The sequence below is a fragment of the Hyperolius riggenbachi genome, chromosome 3 (assembly GCF_040937935.1).
Source record: "Hyperolius riggenbachi isolate aHypRig1 chromosome 3, aHypRig1.pri, whole genome shotgun sequence".
Lineage (NCBI taxonomy): Eukaryota > Metazoa > Chordata > Amphibia > Anura > Hyperoliidae > Hyperolius > Hyperolius riggenbachi.
Window position 1 is genome coordinate 282,986,758 of NC_090648.1, and position 15,743 is coordinate 283,002,500.

General features: G+C 40.3%; 1 protein-coding gene across 1 annotated transcript in view; it reads right to left on the reverse strand.

Annotated features, from left to right (window-relative positions):
* Positions 1-2,116: 2,116 nt before the first annotated feature.
* Positions 2,117-15,743, reverse strand: part of ING3 (inhibitor of growth family member 3) — a 35,000-nt gene continuing 21,373 nt past the window's right edge. Inside the window, exons 6-12 of the mRNA XM_068276409.1 lie at positions 10,686-10,757; positions 10,491-10,610; positions 9,466-9,632; positions 9,122-9,312; positions 6,504-6,699; positions 3,851-3,889; positions 2,117-2,295 (exon numbers count right to left, since the gene is read on the reverse strand). Of these exons, the coding sequence (XP_068132510.1) occupies positions 2,179-2,295; positions 3,851-3,889; positions 6,504-6,699; positions 9,122-9,312; positions 9,466-9,632; positions 10,491-10,610; positions 10,686-10,757 (902 nt within the window). The 3' untranslated portion in view covers positions 2,117-2,178. The remainder of the gene's footprint in view (positions 2,296-3,850; positions 3,890-6,503; positions 6,700-9,121; positions 9,313-9,465; positions 9,633-10,490; positions 10,611-10,685; positions 10,758-15,743) is intronic.

Genomic DNA, 15,743 nt, shown 5'->3' on the forward strand with positions numbered 1-15,743 from the left:
TAGATTATTACAGTAAATCTGTTATTGAACAGCTTCTGTAACAAAAACGCCTGCAAAACCGCTCTGAACTGGCGTTTTTCAGAGCGGTTTGCGTTTACTTTACATTGGAGGTAGAAACGCCTCCGAAATCCAAAAAATGCCTCAGCCCAAGAGTATGCGTTTCAGCAAAACGCCTCCCGCTCTGGTGTGAACCATCCCATTGAAATACATTACCCTAGCGTATCCACAGCTGCAAGTGGCTGTAAAAAAATTCAAGAAAACACACTCGGTGTGCACCAGCCCTGAAACAGGAGTTTGCCAGGGAGAAACCAAAAAGGTAATCACTGACAACACCATGATAGTGATGATTGAAGAAAAATATTCAAAATCAGTGCTAGATGGTACACGCAAACCATGCAACAGCACAGAATTTTTGGCATCTGTATCAGCAGATGGCTGAAGATGTGCCAACGCTGGGTAATGTACTAACAACAAAGCAATCTGCGAAAATAATATTTCGGACTATCATAATAAGATGACAAGTGATGAGAAACCTTGAACCCCACAGTTAACCTTGCTATCCATAACTCCAGGCTCATTCAAAAGAAAAAAAAAAAAAAAAAAAAAAAAAAGAAGATGCTCATCAGTTTTTTTCTAAATGCTGCTAGGGCTTCCATTGCGGAATTATTATCAAATTATGAAAAAGTATAACTTCACAGCAGATATACACGTAATAGAAGGAGTCCATAGACAGATACCAAAAATATGTAATAATGGTGCTTGTAGAAAGCTTGGAAATCACTGGTGATTCCAAAAGCTCTAAACTAATGTTAGCCAATGCAGGTAGTCAAAGTACCCGATATGCATACTTGTTCAGGGTCTATGGTTTAAAGTATTAGAGGTACAGGATCAGGGGGGCAGCCAGGATAATTTGTTTAAAAGGAAAATAAAAATATGGCAGTCTCCATATCTCTCTCACCTCTTACTGGGGTTGATTCACAAAAGGAAGGTAACATTGGCCACCACACGGCAATGTTTCCACCCTATACAGAAAATAGTAAAGCTTGTTGCGCCCAGAGTGCAATGAGCATTACTACCGTCGCAACACACGTTAACAGTGTACCTTGCGTTAGGAAGTAGTGTAGCACTAGCTATGGTTCTTCTGCACCACACGTATACTGTGAACGCACATTGCTATGGTAATACTTGTTGTGCTATCGGCACAATGAGCTTTGCTATTTTCAGTACCCCTTAGTGGGCAATGTTACCGGCCTTTTGTGAATAAACCCCCTTGTCTGCAATAACTAACTTGTTTCATTAATCATAGCTTTTGATTGATCAGTTTTTTTTTTTCATTTTCTGAATTCCTGGAAAATAAAAATGTGCTTCTGTAAGGCATAACACTGTAGGGTCAGAGGAGAAAGATTCATTACCACACATGGAAATATCCATTTTGTTGGGGGGAAAATCTCTACCATTATGGAGTATACAAAACGAATGGATCTGTCAACTTGAATGCAATAATCAAAATTCTATGATAATTAATAAAAAAAAACCATTACCAGTGATTTGTTTTCCATGAATTCATAACAAAATATGGAATGAGTTTTATTTATTTATGTCACCACTATGTTGAAACACAAAAAAATAGATCTGGTAAAAAAACAAGACAAAAAAGAAAGGAATTACACCAATGTTTACACCAGCATTTGTGTAGTAATATTACCAAAACTGTATTCCTCACATAACAGAATAATAGTGTGAGTCCACTGTTAATGGATGCCAGCCCAACAACATAGCTTGTATTCTTCAGCCAGCTGAGATTTGTTTCTGAAGGAAACAATATAGGTTTGTAAAAAAGGAGCTTAAAATGTACTGCAAATTCTTATATAGTAGTAAGTCCTGTTACATATTTATATTGTGTTACATTACAGCTTGGTGATTCAGGTTAGAGGTACATCTGTAAGATATGCACAGAAAAAACCCTCTGTACTGAAATCAGGTTCGGATGGAAATCTGACTTCAGAATCCCAGATGTATGACTAAATGCTGGAACAGTATTCTTTTTGAATACTCCAGCTACTGTACAATTCAAGTAGCAAATGGACTGTCACAACATGAAATGATGGTCAAGGTGTCAGTGTTATAAAAAATGTATTGTTCAGAAGTTTTAAGTACAGTATAGTCTGTTTTCTGAATCTATTTATGTCGGCTTCCTCTTCTTTTCATAGCCGCTGTGCACTGTGGGCAATACCATTTCCCTTTAGGAGCTTCTGATAATCCGACACATCCATAATGGAACCATTCAATAGGGCACTGAAACAATGACAAGGAATATTGCATTCAGTAAAGTAAGACAACAATGCGGACTGTACGTGGGCATTTATTTTAAAAAGATAGCCACAGGAGCCCTACCAGACAACTGAAAGATGAATAAGATCCCCATTTCCTTATTACAATCTTGTAACTGACGCAGCAGTCTATTGTAATTTGCTTGCCTAAATATACTGAGAATCAATAGTATACAGTTCTTACAGTAACTTGCTTCAGTTTCCAGTAAAGGTCACTTCTTTTCATGATTATTTACTGTCTTCAATTGATTAGCAGACTTCTTTGAATGAGAATGTAAGCTTCAGCCATAATACAGACACAATGGTCTCCCACATATATGGAGACAACAGCTTGCAAATGAGTCCACAGATTCCAAAATGAAGACCAAATCTGGCCTGTGTTGTGATTACAAAATAACATTTTATAAAAACACAGATGTATTTACTATGCAAGACTTTGCATATTAGCCCACTGATGGCAGGTTTACTGTAGATGCGTCCCCTTACAAAATCATGATTTTAATTAGCCACATTTAAAATTGAAAATAGTTGCCCCCAGATCTATGGTATGTTACCAGTTGCAGTATTTATCCAGTGTGGTTGTCGCTCAGCTTCCTGTGACAGCATATCCTAAGTTTAATCCTCCCTCTACAATCTGAAGTTTTATTGGTGATGAATCTTTGTGCTATATCCCAAAACCAACAAACTGCTGGTAGTACGAAGAATGAGCCACGCGGCTGCAGAAAGGTTTGCTAATCACCTATAAATGCAAGCTCTCTCTGGAAATAAACCATTGGTCAACAATTGGGCCCATTGCATTAAAAAGTGGTGGGAAATTCTCTCACCTTCTAGTAAGTTAGTATCATATTTCCAAAATCACAAACCCAAATCAGGTAAGCAAGTACAGAAAATGCCTGCCCTTTTGTAAACAGATCAAATTTTTTGTACAATATGTTGTAATCTGCAGTACAATGTGTAAAACTGTGACCTACTGCCACTTAACAAATAGATTCCTGTACAAATGAACCTTAAAGGCTAATAAACCTTGATGCCAACACCAAGAATGTGTCTGTAAAGAAGGAATTCTGGGTGCAATTATAACAACACCTGTATATCTTTCAACTGGGAAGAATATGTGCATTCATTTGTAAATACAGTTTACAATGGATTACTGATAGCATTGTGTACTACTAGGCTGTGAAAGACTCACTAGTTGCTACACTTTGATTTTCTGGATGATTCACACTAGTAAAGTAGTGCTTTGTGCAAAAAAAATACCTGTACTGGGGTGTTAGTTTTTATCATTTACTACACTTTGGGTGTTTTATCCAATTATAGAATTGTATGCTGATTTTGTGCAGTTTGTGGACAGAATTATATACTTGATATTTTTTTCTGGTTTAAGAGTCAGACTTAATACTCAACTTCCAGCTTCATAAAGCTATATAGGTTGTATTTAAAAATCTAAACATCTCTTTTTTCCACGTGTATTTTTAAGCACATTTAATGACATACTTGAGAATTACATTTTGAATACTTACATCTTGGTTATCACAGCCCACCATTTCACCATAAGATACCTAAAAAAAGGCCACAAATAAATACGTGTACAGAAGACTTCTTTGTGGACAGACATGCAAGTGCACAGGTACTCCAATCTGACACAATTTCAAGAAACCTAAAATATAGCAGCATTACTTGTGTAATATAGGACCTCCCCTAACCCAGACTAACAGATCTGTAAATGTGCTCTACTATATCAAGTATTTGCAAAGATGTAGGAGTTAAAGAGAAACTCCGACCAAGAATTGAACTTTATCCCAATCAGTAGCTGATACCCACTTTTACATGAAAAATATAATGATTTTCACAAACAGACCATCAGGGGGCGCTGTATGACTGATTTTGTGCTGAAACCCCTCCCACAAGAGGCTCTGGTACCGTACGGTACTCTGGGCAAACTGCCACAATGTAACAATGACACACACAGGAAATGGCTGTTTATAGCTGTCTGTTAAAGCCAGAACAGCTACATAATCTGCCCACAGTAACAATGTCACCATGTAATACATGTCAGAATGTGAATCTGGGAGAGGAAAGATTTTACAATGAGCAAACTGACTAAATCATGTATACATAATTATTGTAAAAATTAAGCACCTTTTTATATTAAATTATTTTCACTGGAGTTCCTCTTTAAGAGATTTATGCAGTGCCTAACCTGCTTCTTCTACATCAGGTAAACCACAACAATAATATTTCAGTACTAGAAAATGTTTTCTTTTTTGTATTCTACCTGAAGTGTACAATTTTTGAACAATGGTTATTACTACAAGGTGAAGTATTTTTAGGACCTGGACAGATTATAGGACAAGTGATGTGTCTGTCCACCCCCAGGAAATGCTTTCTCAGCTGAAGTGCAAGTAGACAATAACCAACAAGGATCATAAAAACAAACATTTCTTTTGTCGCAGCATCATATGTACTTCATTGAGTATCAATTTGCCTAGCAACCATAACACCACAGAACTTCTAGACCGCCTTATTTTCATTTTAAAATGTTTCACTTACCTGGGGCTTCTCCCAGCCATCCTGCCCCATGCTGGTACACAACGATCCTTCGGTCCCCAGCCACGGCTCAGTTTCCCTTACTTCAGTCACCCTTCACTGCGGCTGCGTGGCCCTGGTGACACGCATCCTCGTTGGCGCTCCCGGCTAGGAGAGCGTGAACGAGGATGTGAGCAGCCAGGGCTGCGCAGGCGCAGTGGCCGTCGACTTGTAAGTTGGCAGTAACAAAACTTAGCCGCGGCAGAGAACCTTTGAGTACCGGCGCAGGACAGGATGGCTGCAGGGCGCTGGGAGAAGCACCAGGTAAGTGAAACGTTTTTTTTAAATAATTTCAGGTTCCTTTAAAAGTAGAGAACTGGGAAAGAAACAAATCTAGTTACATCCTCAAAATAAACAAACTTATCTTTAAAAGGGAACCTGAACTGAGTAAAATTATTTAAAATAAACACATGATGTAGCTGTAAATGAATATTACATACTAAGCTCATCATCCGTTCCTCTCAGAAGTTAACAATTTTCTTCTTACAGTAATCCCTTCCAGTTCTGACAATATTTTGTCAGAAATGAAATATACCAGTTGCTGTCAGTTATATATCAGCAGCTGTCAGTTACAACTGAATGCAAAGTAATGTCCATGTTTCCCTATGGTTAAAGTGGATGATATTACAGTTTAACAGTGTGCTGACCAGGAAGCTGTTATGGGGTAATGGCCATTTCTAAAATGGAGGACAGAGAATTCCATTGATCACAGTGGGCAAATGGGACGCAGGAGAGGAGAAAGAGATTGAGGAATAGACTACACAGGAGGTAAGCATGACCTGTGTATGGTTATTTTGACTTTTTATTTTAAGTCCATGTTCTCTTTAAATGTAATTAGTACAAGCAGCCAGATCATGGTTTGTGCTATTGCCTGTACAGCTGCACCCATATTAGATGGGAGAAGAAATATCAAAATTAGGCAATACACCGCACTGTCAATTATAAGGAAAGAAGAGCAATACAGGTATTATTTACCCTATATTCTGCAGGTACGTGTGCGTGTGTGTAGTTCAACAATACTATAAGGGGACCATTTACAAAGTTTTGAATTTATCACTTTGCAGCTTCACCAGCTGTACTAAATACCATTCATTAACTATAAAGTATTCAGTAACTACAAAGATACAGTAAGGTGTCATTTAAATGACACTTAGAGCCATTACGGTTGTGGAAATGCACAGAAGCAAATAGGAACCTGGGTATAAAAGCATAACATGGTATCTGCTACTTAGCAATAATAGCTATTACACCTTATCATGGCGGGAAACTATTCATTTTCACTCAGCTTTTGAAGATGCTGAGAGAGCAACACTTCTAAAGCATAATGCTGCTTAGCAACATGGTGAAAGCGTCTGTTGCTAAGCGACACCATACTCTAATTCAAAATAGAGCGGTTGCTTTGCAGTAAATGAGGATAGGATTCAAAAACTGATCTTTTTAAGTAGGTTTAAGTTTTACTTTGGCAATATTATATCCAAAACGCCAAACATACTTCTGAATGGTAGTCATATTAAACATGTGTAGAGATTATTCTTATATACAGAAGATCTTCCTACTACTAGACAAAAGTTTGCAACCATTACTCACCTGATTACAGATACAATAACGGGGCTCGTTTGGATCATATGTCCAATCAACCTGGCTATTAGAATCTGCCTCTGGAATAGCTGCTGTCTGTTGATGAGACAGTTCATGGGCTAAAGCCGATGAGGAGGAGCACGATGATAATGATGAAGAGGAGGATGAGGAAGATGACTGCTGACTTGAAGATTTATTAGTGCTCCTGGGGAAAAAAATGTAGAGATGTATTATCTAGAGTCAATTTAGGAAAGTGGAGAAAGAGGCATTTTTGTAAACAGAAATGTCACTGTGGCCTGTGTTCACAGCTAATATACACAAGCTAGTTCATTAAAATGTTATTTTTACCTAGCCCTAAATAGGTATTTGTAAAGCAGACGAGAGCAAACATTTCTCATTTTAGTTTATTCAATCTCAAAATGTCACACTGCCTAAGCTTTAAAATGTGTATTTTTTACATTTGTACAAATGAAGATTAGGGTGCTGGGGCGAAGCAGATAATTTGATTACCTGCCGGCGTCCAGGCAGTATTATAGGCGCTGCATACACCACAATGTTAATTGTGGCTACATTGTTACTCTGCATACAATTTTGGTGCCGGTGGCGAAGCTTGAAAGCTAAAATTTTCCATAAACTACTGTATTAGCAGCGGAAAGAGGCAAATATATCAATGTTTGCGGTGGAGATTGTGGCGCAGATATCAGCAGGGAATAAGTTAATAGTAGTGAGAAGAGGGTTAGATAAAGTGATCATAGAATATCTGTAAAAATACCAATATTCCACTATTGTTATCAGCCAGTGGCCAATTGTAGAATATCGCTAATTTTACTGATTTCTACTAGCGGCATCATCCGGTGCCCAAATGACCACAGCCTGCTTTTTTAAGCATACACAGCTGGGAAGTAGTGCAGTTATTGCCTCCCTACCACCTCAGATCACCCGGGGACAACTCCTATGTGTTTGCACAGCTGTACAAAGTGCCTGACGGCATTCATGGTTATCACACAACAGTCAAAATCCAAATAAATGCTTGCCTTCCTTTCATGTAAACACCCAATTACTGTAACACAACCACATTCACATGGTATTCTTATACAAATCTATTAGGACAAAGGGAACCTAAAGTGAGAGGCATATGGAGGCTGATATGTTTATTTCATTCTTAACACTACCAGTTGCCTGGCTATACTGCCGATTCTCTGCTGCTAATACTTTTAGCTACAGACCTTGAAAAAACATGCAGAAGATATTTCTTTAACCTCCTTAGCGGTAACCCCGTGTGTGACACGGGGTAAGCCGCCGGAGGGTGCCGCTCAGGCCCTGCTGGGCCGATTTACTTAATTTTTTTTTTGCTGGACGCAGCTAGCACTTTGCTAGCTGCGCCAGCACCCCGATCGCCGCCGCCGCGCGCCCGATCGCCGCTATCCGGTGCGGCGCGCGCCCCCCCCCCCCCCCCAGACCCCGAGCGCTGCCTGGCCAATCAGTGCCAGGCAGCGCCGAGGGGTGGATCGGGTCTCCCAATGACGTCCCGACGTCGCTGACGTCGGTGACGTCATTCCGCCCCGTCGCCATGGCGACGGGGGAAGCCCTCCAGGAAATCCCGTTCTTTGAACGGGATTTCCTGATCGCCTATCGCCGGAGGCGATCGGCGGGGCTGGGGGGATGCCACTGAGCAGCAGCTATCATGTAGCGAGCCCTCGGCTCGCTACATGATTTAAAAAAAAAAAATTTAAAAAAAACTGCTGCGCTGCCCCCTGGCGGTATTTTTCATACCGCCAAGGGGGTTAAAAAAAATCTGACACGATTAGCTGCATTCTTGTTTCAGTCATTTGATTTAAACACTACTGCAGCCAAACAGATCAGCATGTCTGCCAGGCAACTGGCATTCTGTAAAAGGAAAAGCAGCCTCCATATACCTCTCACTTCAGATTCCCTTTAATTTACACTACGCACAGCATTTGTGGATTGCAACAGACTGCTGCAACAGGTGAAAGACTGTACAACTGCTAACCCAACTACCTGTTTGAGTGCTCCAATTGCAGAATATGTGGTGACAGTGGATCGCCAGTTGATTGCTAACCACTCAGGAACCGTGCCCCCAAAATAACGTGTGGACTAGCCTTTAGCTTTTATGCTCCGATTCATCATGACAAATGAAGTGTAAACACCACTATTTAGCCACAGGACTGAAATAGGATTCATACAACATTGTTTTAACTAGTATTAAAGAGGACCCAAATCAAACTTTTTTTTTTTATTAAAAATATTTAGTTGCACCACTCTGACACACACAAAGATAAATAAACACTCCTTCAAATCTATGAGCATTTCAGTGCATGCTTTTCTCCCATCTCTTTTCATAACTAGGATTATACTGGTGGCAGCCATTAGCAATTGCTCCATTGCCGGACACCACCTACTCCACCAGTCTGCCGGATTCTGTCCCGGCAATATGAAAGGAAGGGAGGGGTTCCTCCAATAAATGTAAAATATGATATATTTGTCATCATGCAGCTGAAAAAAAGGCTGCTATTTATTATTATAATTTAGAAAATAGATTTTATTTCTGAAATCTTGTATTTTTAATTTGGGTCCACTTTAAATGTATTTTAATAAACTCAACTCACTTGTTTTTTCGTCCACCTCTTGAGTCCGTGGTCGCAGAAGACGTTAATGTCTGCGTTAGCGTAGAAGCCAATGCTGAAGATGAATAACTTGTTGAATCTCTAGATAAGAATTCTCTCCCAAGCTGGAAGTCATTATTTTTAAATGCTTCATAGCTGGCTTTCATACTGGAGGTTCTTCTTCCTTCCTTCATCTAATTATGTTCAGGATGAAAAAATGATATGTACCGTAATAGTGTTCTGCATGAAACATTTTTCATATGTCAAATAGGATATAAACAAATCATGAATAAACAAGTGCCATAAACAATGAATGTTGTATAGAAGATTTGCAGTGAGAGCTGTACCTGTGCTGTGGCTTGCACTGCCTGAGCAGCTGCCATGGTAATGGCTCCGGCTCCAGCTCCTGCAGCAGCTCCAGTAGAGAGAGAAGTCAAGTTATAGGATGCTAGTGGCTGGGAGGAATTCACGCTGTAAACATTAGTTGTGGCCGAGGACATATTGTTCCTACAACCTGTGGAATATAAAAGCACAATTATACACTTCCATAAAACATCCCAAGTGAAAACCAGCTCTAGTAGATATTAGTTTATGAAAGCAAGGGGTGGAAGCTTATTAGCAGGTATATTACGTGCATGTAATTGACCATGTAACAGATTATTGCATCTACTGTACATTTCAAACTCCTACTAAAAAAAAGATCTATAAAGCTAACAGTGCGAATCACAAGATATGTGTATTTATATTTACTACGTACATCAATGCTAGTTGTTTTTCACAAACAGTATTCCAGTATGCAATCAACGATGCACCTATCACTCATTCTCTATTACATTTTCAGACCATGGCTTACCTCTAATAAATGTATCTGTAACAGGGTGTCGTTTATGGTCATATAATGACACTGACTTGTGTTAAATCTAACTGACAAAAAAAAAAAAAAAAAAGGAAATTCAGACCCACTAGCCATCTGCTCAGATTACTAAGCAGTACTGTTCCATGCAAGTCTTTTTTTATTAAGCTGGTAGGCCCAGTGTATTTTTGAGAAGATTTGGCTTATCTCACTATTCCCATTTCCTGCCAGTCACAACCTATGTGCCCAGTCAGTAAGAAATGAAAATAGGGTTCTAAATGACACTATCCCAGTTTGCTCCCGGTTACAACTTATGAGCCCAGTCGGTAAGATAAAAATAGGGTTCAAACTTTCTTAGCATGAATAGTATTATCTTAATAAACAAAACGTTGCTACCAAAAGGTCTAGTCATCTCGGGATGTTAAAAAAAAAATCAAAAAAAAAAATCACTAAATCAGATTCTAAAAGATGTATGGTACTTAGCCTGTGTATGGCTACGTGTGGATAACAAAAACTTGCCTGGAGTGTTTTCTTTAGCTGCATCAGAAGTAAGTGTTGATAACAACGCCTCAGACTTGAATTTTTTCTCTGGTACATGGTCTGTAGTAGAATGATGGGATGATGGATTGTGCTTCCGCTCTGTAGATAGAAGCATTTGCTTTTAATGGCTGCTGTATTTTAGAGATGAGACAACACAACGCTTATTTTACTTACTCTCTCCGGAGGAATGTGAATGAGCATGGTGGTTATTCACGGGTTGAGATGGTGTGTCTAATTCTAATGACCCTGGAAAAACAATAAAAATGGTTTTCATATACCTCCTCTTTAAAGCAATTAAATAACCAAAGACAGAAAAGAAAAACAAAAACGCATCTAAACTACAGGATGTGCAGAAGCCTGCTTGGAAGAGGGCTCTACCATACAAGCTGATAGATCCATCTTTCAGAGTCATCTTTCTGTGCCATTACATGCTGTTTGCTGCACATCCTTGTGTGCCTGCAAGCTAGAACGCATACAGAATGAAGCTCAGCAACAGCACTTCTCATCTTAATGCATTCCTTTGTTCAGCAGTTGGTCATGTGCGAGTGATCCAATAGCCACTTAAAGTGAAATCAAATTTCAACAGCAACTGGTCTGAGTGCATTTAGTGATAAAGATGGTAATCTTGCATTCACAACTTTTTCTGCTGTTATGGATCGGAGTTTTCACATACCTGAGGAGCGCTGGCCCTTTAATTGCCATTGCCAAACAATTGCATGCTGGGGGGGGGGGGGGTCTTTTTTATCTATAATATATTCCTCCTCTTCCCTTTATTTCCCCTCCTACTGACATAAGACAGTGCAGTTCCTAGTATAGACCCAAGTGGGAGTCTCTTAACAAGTGGAGAAAAAAAAAAGTGAGGGCCCATTCACACTAGAAGAGCTTTTCTGAGCATTTTGCGATTGATTTGGCGTATTTTAAAATTGTGGTGAAAACGCAGAAAAATAGCAGCGATTTTCGCTAATGTCATTGCGGCAATTTTTCTGCGATTTTAATAAACGTGGATGGAAGCAATTTTAAAAAACGCGAATCAATCGCAAAACGCTCAGGAAATCACTTTTAGTGTGAATGGGCCCTCAGGGAGGAATTGTCGTCAGGAGGTCAAAGTTAACAAAGATGTAAACTGTCTAGAATAGGATTCTCTGCTTTTCCTTTATAAAATTCACAGGAATCATAACGTGGACAGTGCAATACATCTGTTATGTAAGTAGCACCTAGTATTTATCTACTTATATATGTGTTTTTTACAGGGCTGTGGAGTCGGTCCAAAAATCCACCGACTCCGACTCCTCAGTTTAGGATTCCACCGACTCCGACTCCTCTAATTTGCATATTACAATTTTGTTGATTAAAAGTATGTAACATGAAATTCGTCTCTTAACTGCCAACGCTTAGGAATTTTACAAGACAACTGAAGTGAGAAGGATATGTAGACTACTATATTTATTCCCTTTAGACTAAAACTAGTCCTTGGTAAGAGTACTTGTAAAAGGTACAAACCGGAACAAAAAACATCTATCAGGCCCTAGGCAATGTAAGTGTGGGTACATGTAAGAATGATGTGCAGGTACTCTGCAGGGGAATGAGGAGATTGTAAACAGACAACACCTCTGTGTTCAATGTGCACAGCATTCTCAATGGATCCACTGCAGCTCTGTGGAGAGTGCATATGTAGAGTATAGTACTACTGTGTAACAAAGTAAACCTGAGACAGATGAAATTAAAGTTTTATACATACCTGGGGCTTCCTCCAAGGCTCCAGCCGCCTTCAGGATAATCAGTCCCTCGTTGTTGTCCTCCTCCACCACCTGGATCTTCTGCTATGAGTCCAGGTACTTGAGCCAGTCAGGCGTAGTGCGCATGCACATACTCCGCCGCCAGGAGCATACTACACCTGTGCAGCACTATTACGCAGGTGCAGAATGTTCCTGGCTGTGGGAGCGGCATGCGGCCGGACAGCGCTGACTGGCTGAATTACCAGGACTCATAGCAGAAGATCCGGGTGGTGGAGGACAGTGAGGGACTGATTAGCCTGAAGGGGGCTGGAGGAAGCCCCAGGTATGTATAAAAAAACTTTACTTTTCATCCGTCTCCGTTACCCTTTAAATTGTAGTCACCAAACCAAATTTTAATAACATATCAAATTATTTTATTTCATCAGCAAAGGGAGTGCATACATTTGCATAAATCAGCATCAATGCAGAATTATTTCCATCTCGTTGACCATCTCTATTAGTGACATACCTACACATCAGGCTTTATTCTTACAGCATAGATGTTATTTAGTATATATAAGAGATTCCTGTGTACACATCATATATACAGTCACAATCAGATATGTATATCTGACCTTAAAAATACGGGGACTGCTTTATTGAAGCAGCACAAGTAACTAATTTTGATTGGTTTATTTCATTTTTGTGAACTAAGCACAGCTATTACTGTATATATACATTATTTTTAATGACTATTATCTGAGAAATAGAACATTTTATCATATTTTCTATTTTAATTACAGTTACATATTCATTAGGAGTCGGTGCATTTTTTCCCGACTCCAGGCACCCAAAATTGCCCGACTCCACGACTCCGACTCCACAGCCCTGGTTTTTTATTTGTAGGTTAGCATGGGTGTCACTGGTTCTTTAAAGACAATGCTAACTCCAAGAGAAATGACACTTTTCCGGAGGAAAATTAAATTTTACTACAACTCTATATCTTGATGAATTGCAAACAATATTTAAGCTTGCTTACTTTGTTTTTATATACACATATAAAAGATTGCTAACAGAAACGAACATATTGAAGTGAAACGGTTGAATGGTAATCAATGGATCAGCTCAGGTGTTAAAAGTAAGTAACAGTAAGGCCCAGTGCACACCGAGCGGTTTTTGGAGCGATCCGCCGGCCGCATCCGCCTGGAAAAATGCTTGGCTAATGTATTGCAATGGGATGGTGCACACCGGCGGTTTGAGGTTTTTGCCAAGCCGCAAACGCGCCTCCTGCTGCGCGTTTGTGGTTTGCTAAAAAAACCTCAAACTGCCGGTGTGCACCACACATCGAAATACAATAGCCAAGCGTTTTCACTGGCTGATGCGGCTGGTGGATAGCATACAAAATCCGCTTGGTGTGCACCCGGCCAAATATCTGCTCTCTGCTCCCAAAACCGCTAGCGTTTTGACGATCTGCTAGCGGTTTTGGTGTGCACTGGGCCTAAGTAACAGTGGCTCCTGCCCTGTGCAGATAGGTGGCAGTTTCTGCACAGTCTCATTAAAACTATACGCCTAAAGGTGGCCATACACTGGTCGATTTGCCATCAGATCGACCCCTCTTTGATCGAATATGATCAGAGAGGGATCGTATGCCTGCCTTTACTGCAAACCAGGGCTGTGGAGTCGGTCCAAAAATCCACCGACTCCGACTCCTCAGTTTAGGATTCCACCGACTCCCGACTCCACGACTCCGACTCCTCTAATTTGCATATTACAATTTTGTTGATTAAAAGTATGTAACATGAAATTCGTCTCTTAACTGCCAACGCTTAGGAATTTTACAAGACAACTGAAGTGAGAAGGATATGTAGACTACTATATTTATTCCCTTTAGACTAAAACTAGTCCTTGGTAAGAGTACTTGTAAAAGGTACAACCGGAACAAAGAACATCTATCAAGTGTGGGTGCATGTAAGGAGATTGTAAACAGACAACACCTCTGTGTTCAATGTGCACAGCATTCTCAGTGGATTCCCTGCAGCTCTGTGGGGAGTGCATATGTAGAGTATAGTACTACTGTGTAACAAAGTAAACCTGAGACAGATGAAATTAAAGTTTTATACATACCTGGGGCTTCCTCCAGCCGCCTTTAGGATAATCAGTCCCTCGTTGTCCTCCTCCACCACCTGGATCTTCTGCTATGAGTCCAGGTACTTGAGCCAGTCAAGCGTAGTGCGCATGCACACACTCCGCCGCCAGGAGCATACTACACCTGTGCAGCACTATTGCGCAGGTGCAGAATGTTCCTGGCTGTGGGAGCGGCATGCGGCCGGACAGCGCTGACTGGCTGAATTACCAGGACTCATAGCAGAAGATCCGGGTGGTGGAGGACAGTGAGGGACTGATTAGCCTGAAGGGGGCTGGAGGAAGCCCCAGGTATGTATAAAACTTTACTTTTCATCCGTCTCAGTTACCCTTTAATTTGTAATCACCAAACCAAATTTTAATAACATATCAAATTATTTTATTTCATCAGCAAAGGGAGTGCATACATTTGCATAAATCAGCATCAATGCAGAATTATTTCCATCTTGTTGACCATCTCTATTAGTGACATAGCTACACATCAGGCTTTATTCTTACAGCATAGATGTTATTTAGTATATATAAGAGATTCCTGTGTACACATCATATATACAGTCACAGTCTGACCTTAAAAATACGGGGACTGCTTTATTGAAGCAGCACAAGTAACTAATTTTGATTGGTTTATTTCATTTTTGTGGACTAAGCACAGCTATTACTGTATATATACTGTATATATACATTATTTTTAATGACTATTATCTGAGAAATAGAACATTTTATCATATTTTCTATTTTAATTACAGTTACAAATTCATTAGGAGTTGGAGTCGGTGCATTTTTTCCCGACTCCAGGCACCCAAAATTGCCCGACTCCACAGCCCTGCTGCAAACAGTTTGTGAATCTATTTCAGCATGAAATCGATTCACCATCTGTGAAGCTGCCGCAGCGGTCTCCGCTGTCTTCTTCTCCGCTCTGGGCTCCAGCTTCACTGTACTTCCTGTCCGGGGAAGTTTAAACAGTAGAGGGCGCTCAACTGTTTAAACTTCCTGCCAGGACAGAAGTGAAGCCTGCCGGACTCGGAGCCCAGCGCGGAGAAGAAGCAGCGGTGACAGCAGGGGCTCGCTCCGGCCGGATCAGGTAATGTATTGCCGCTAGCGTCGGTCGTCGGGCATTCGAATGCCGCTATTGACGCACTCCCGACCCGCCCGTGATCGAGCGAAATCTTCCGCACGTAAAGATCGACAGGAACGATCGATTTCGGACAGAAATCTATCGTTCGGTCAGTGTTTGCACAACGATTTCACAGTCAATTCGATCACAGTGAAAAATCGGTAAGTGTATGGGCCCCTTAAGAAAGTACTGTTTCCAATGCTGTAAAGAAGTACCAATTGAGCTGTTAGATTAGGAAATTCTTAGCTGGATACAAAGTAA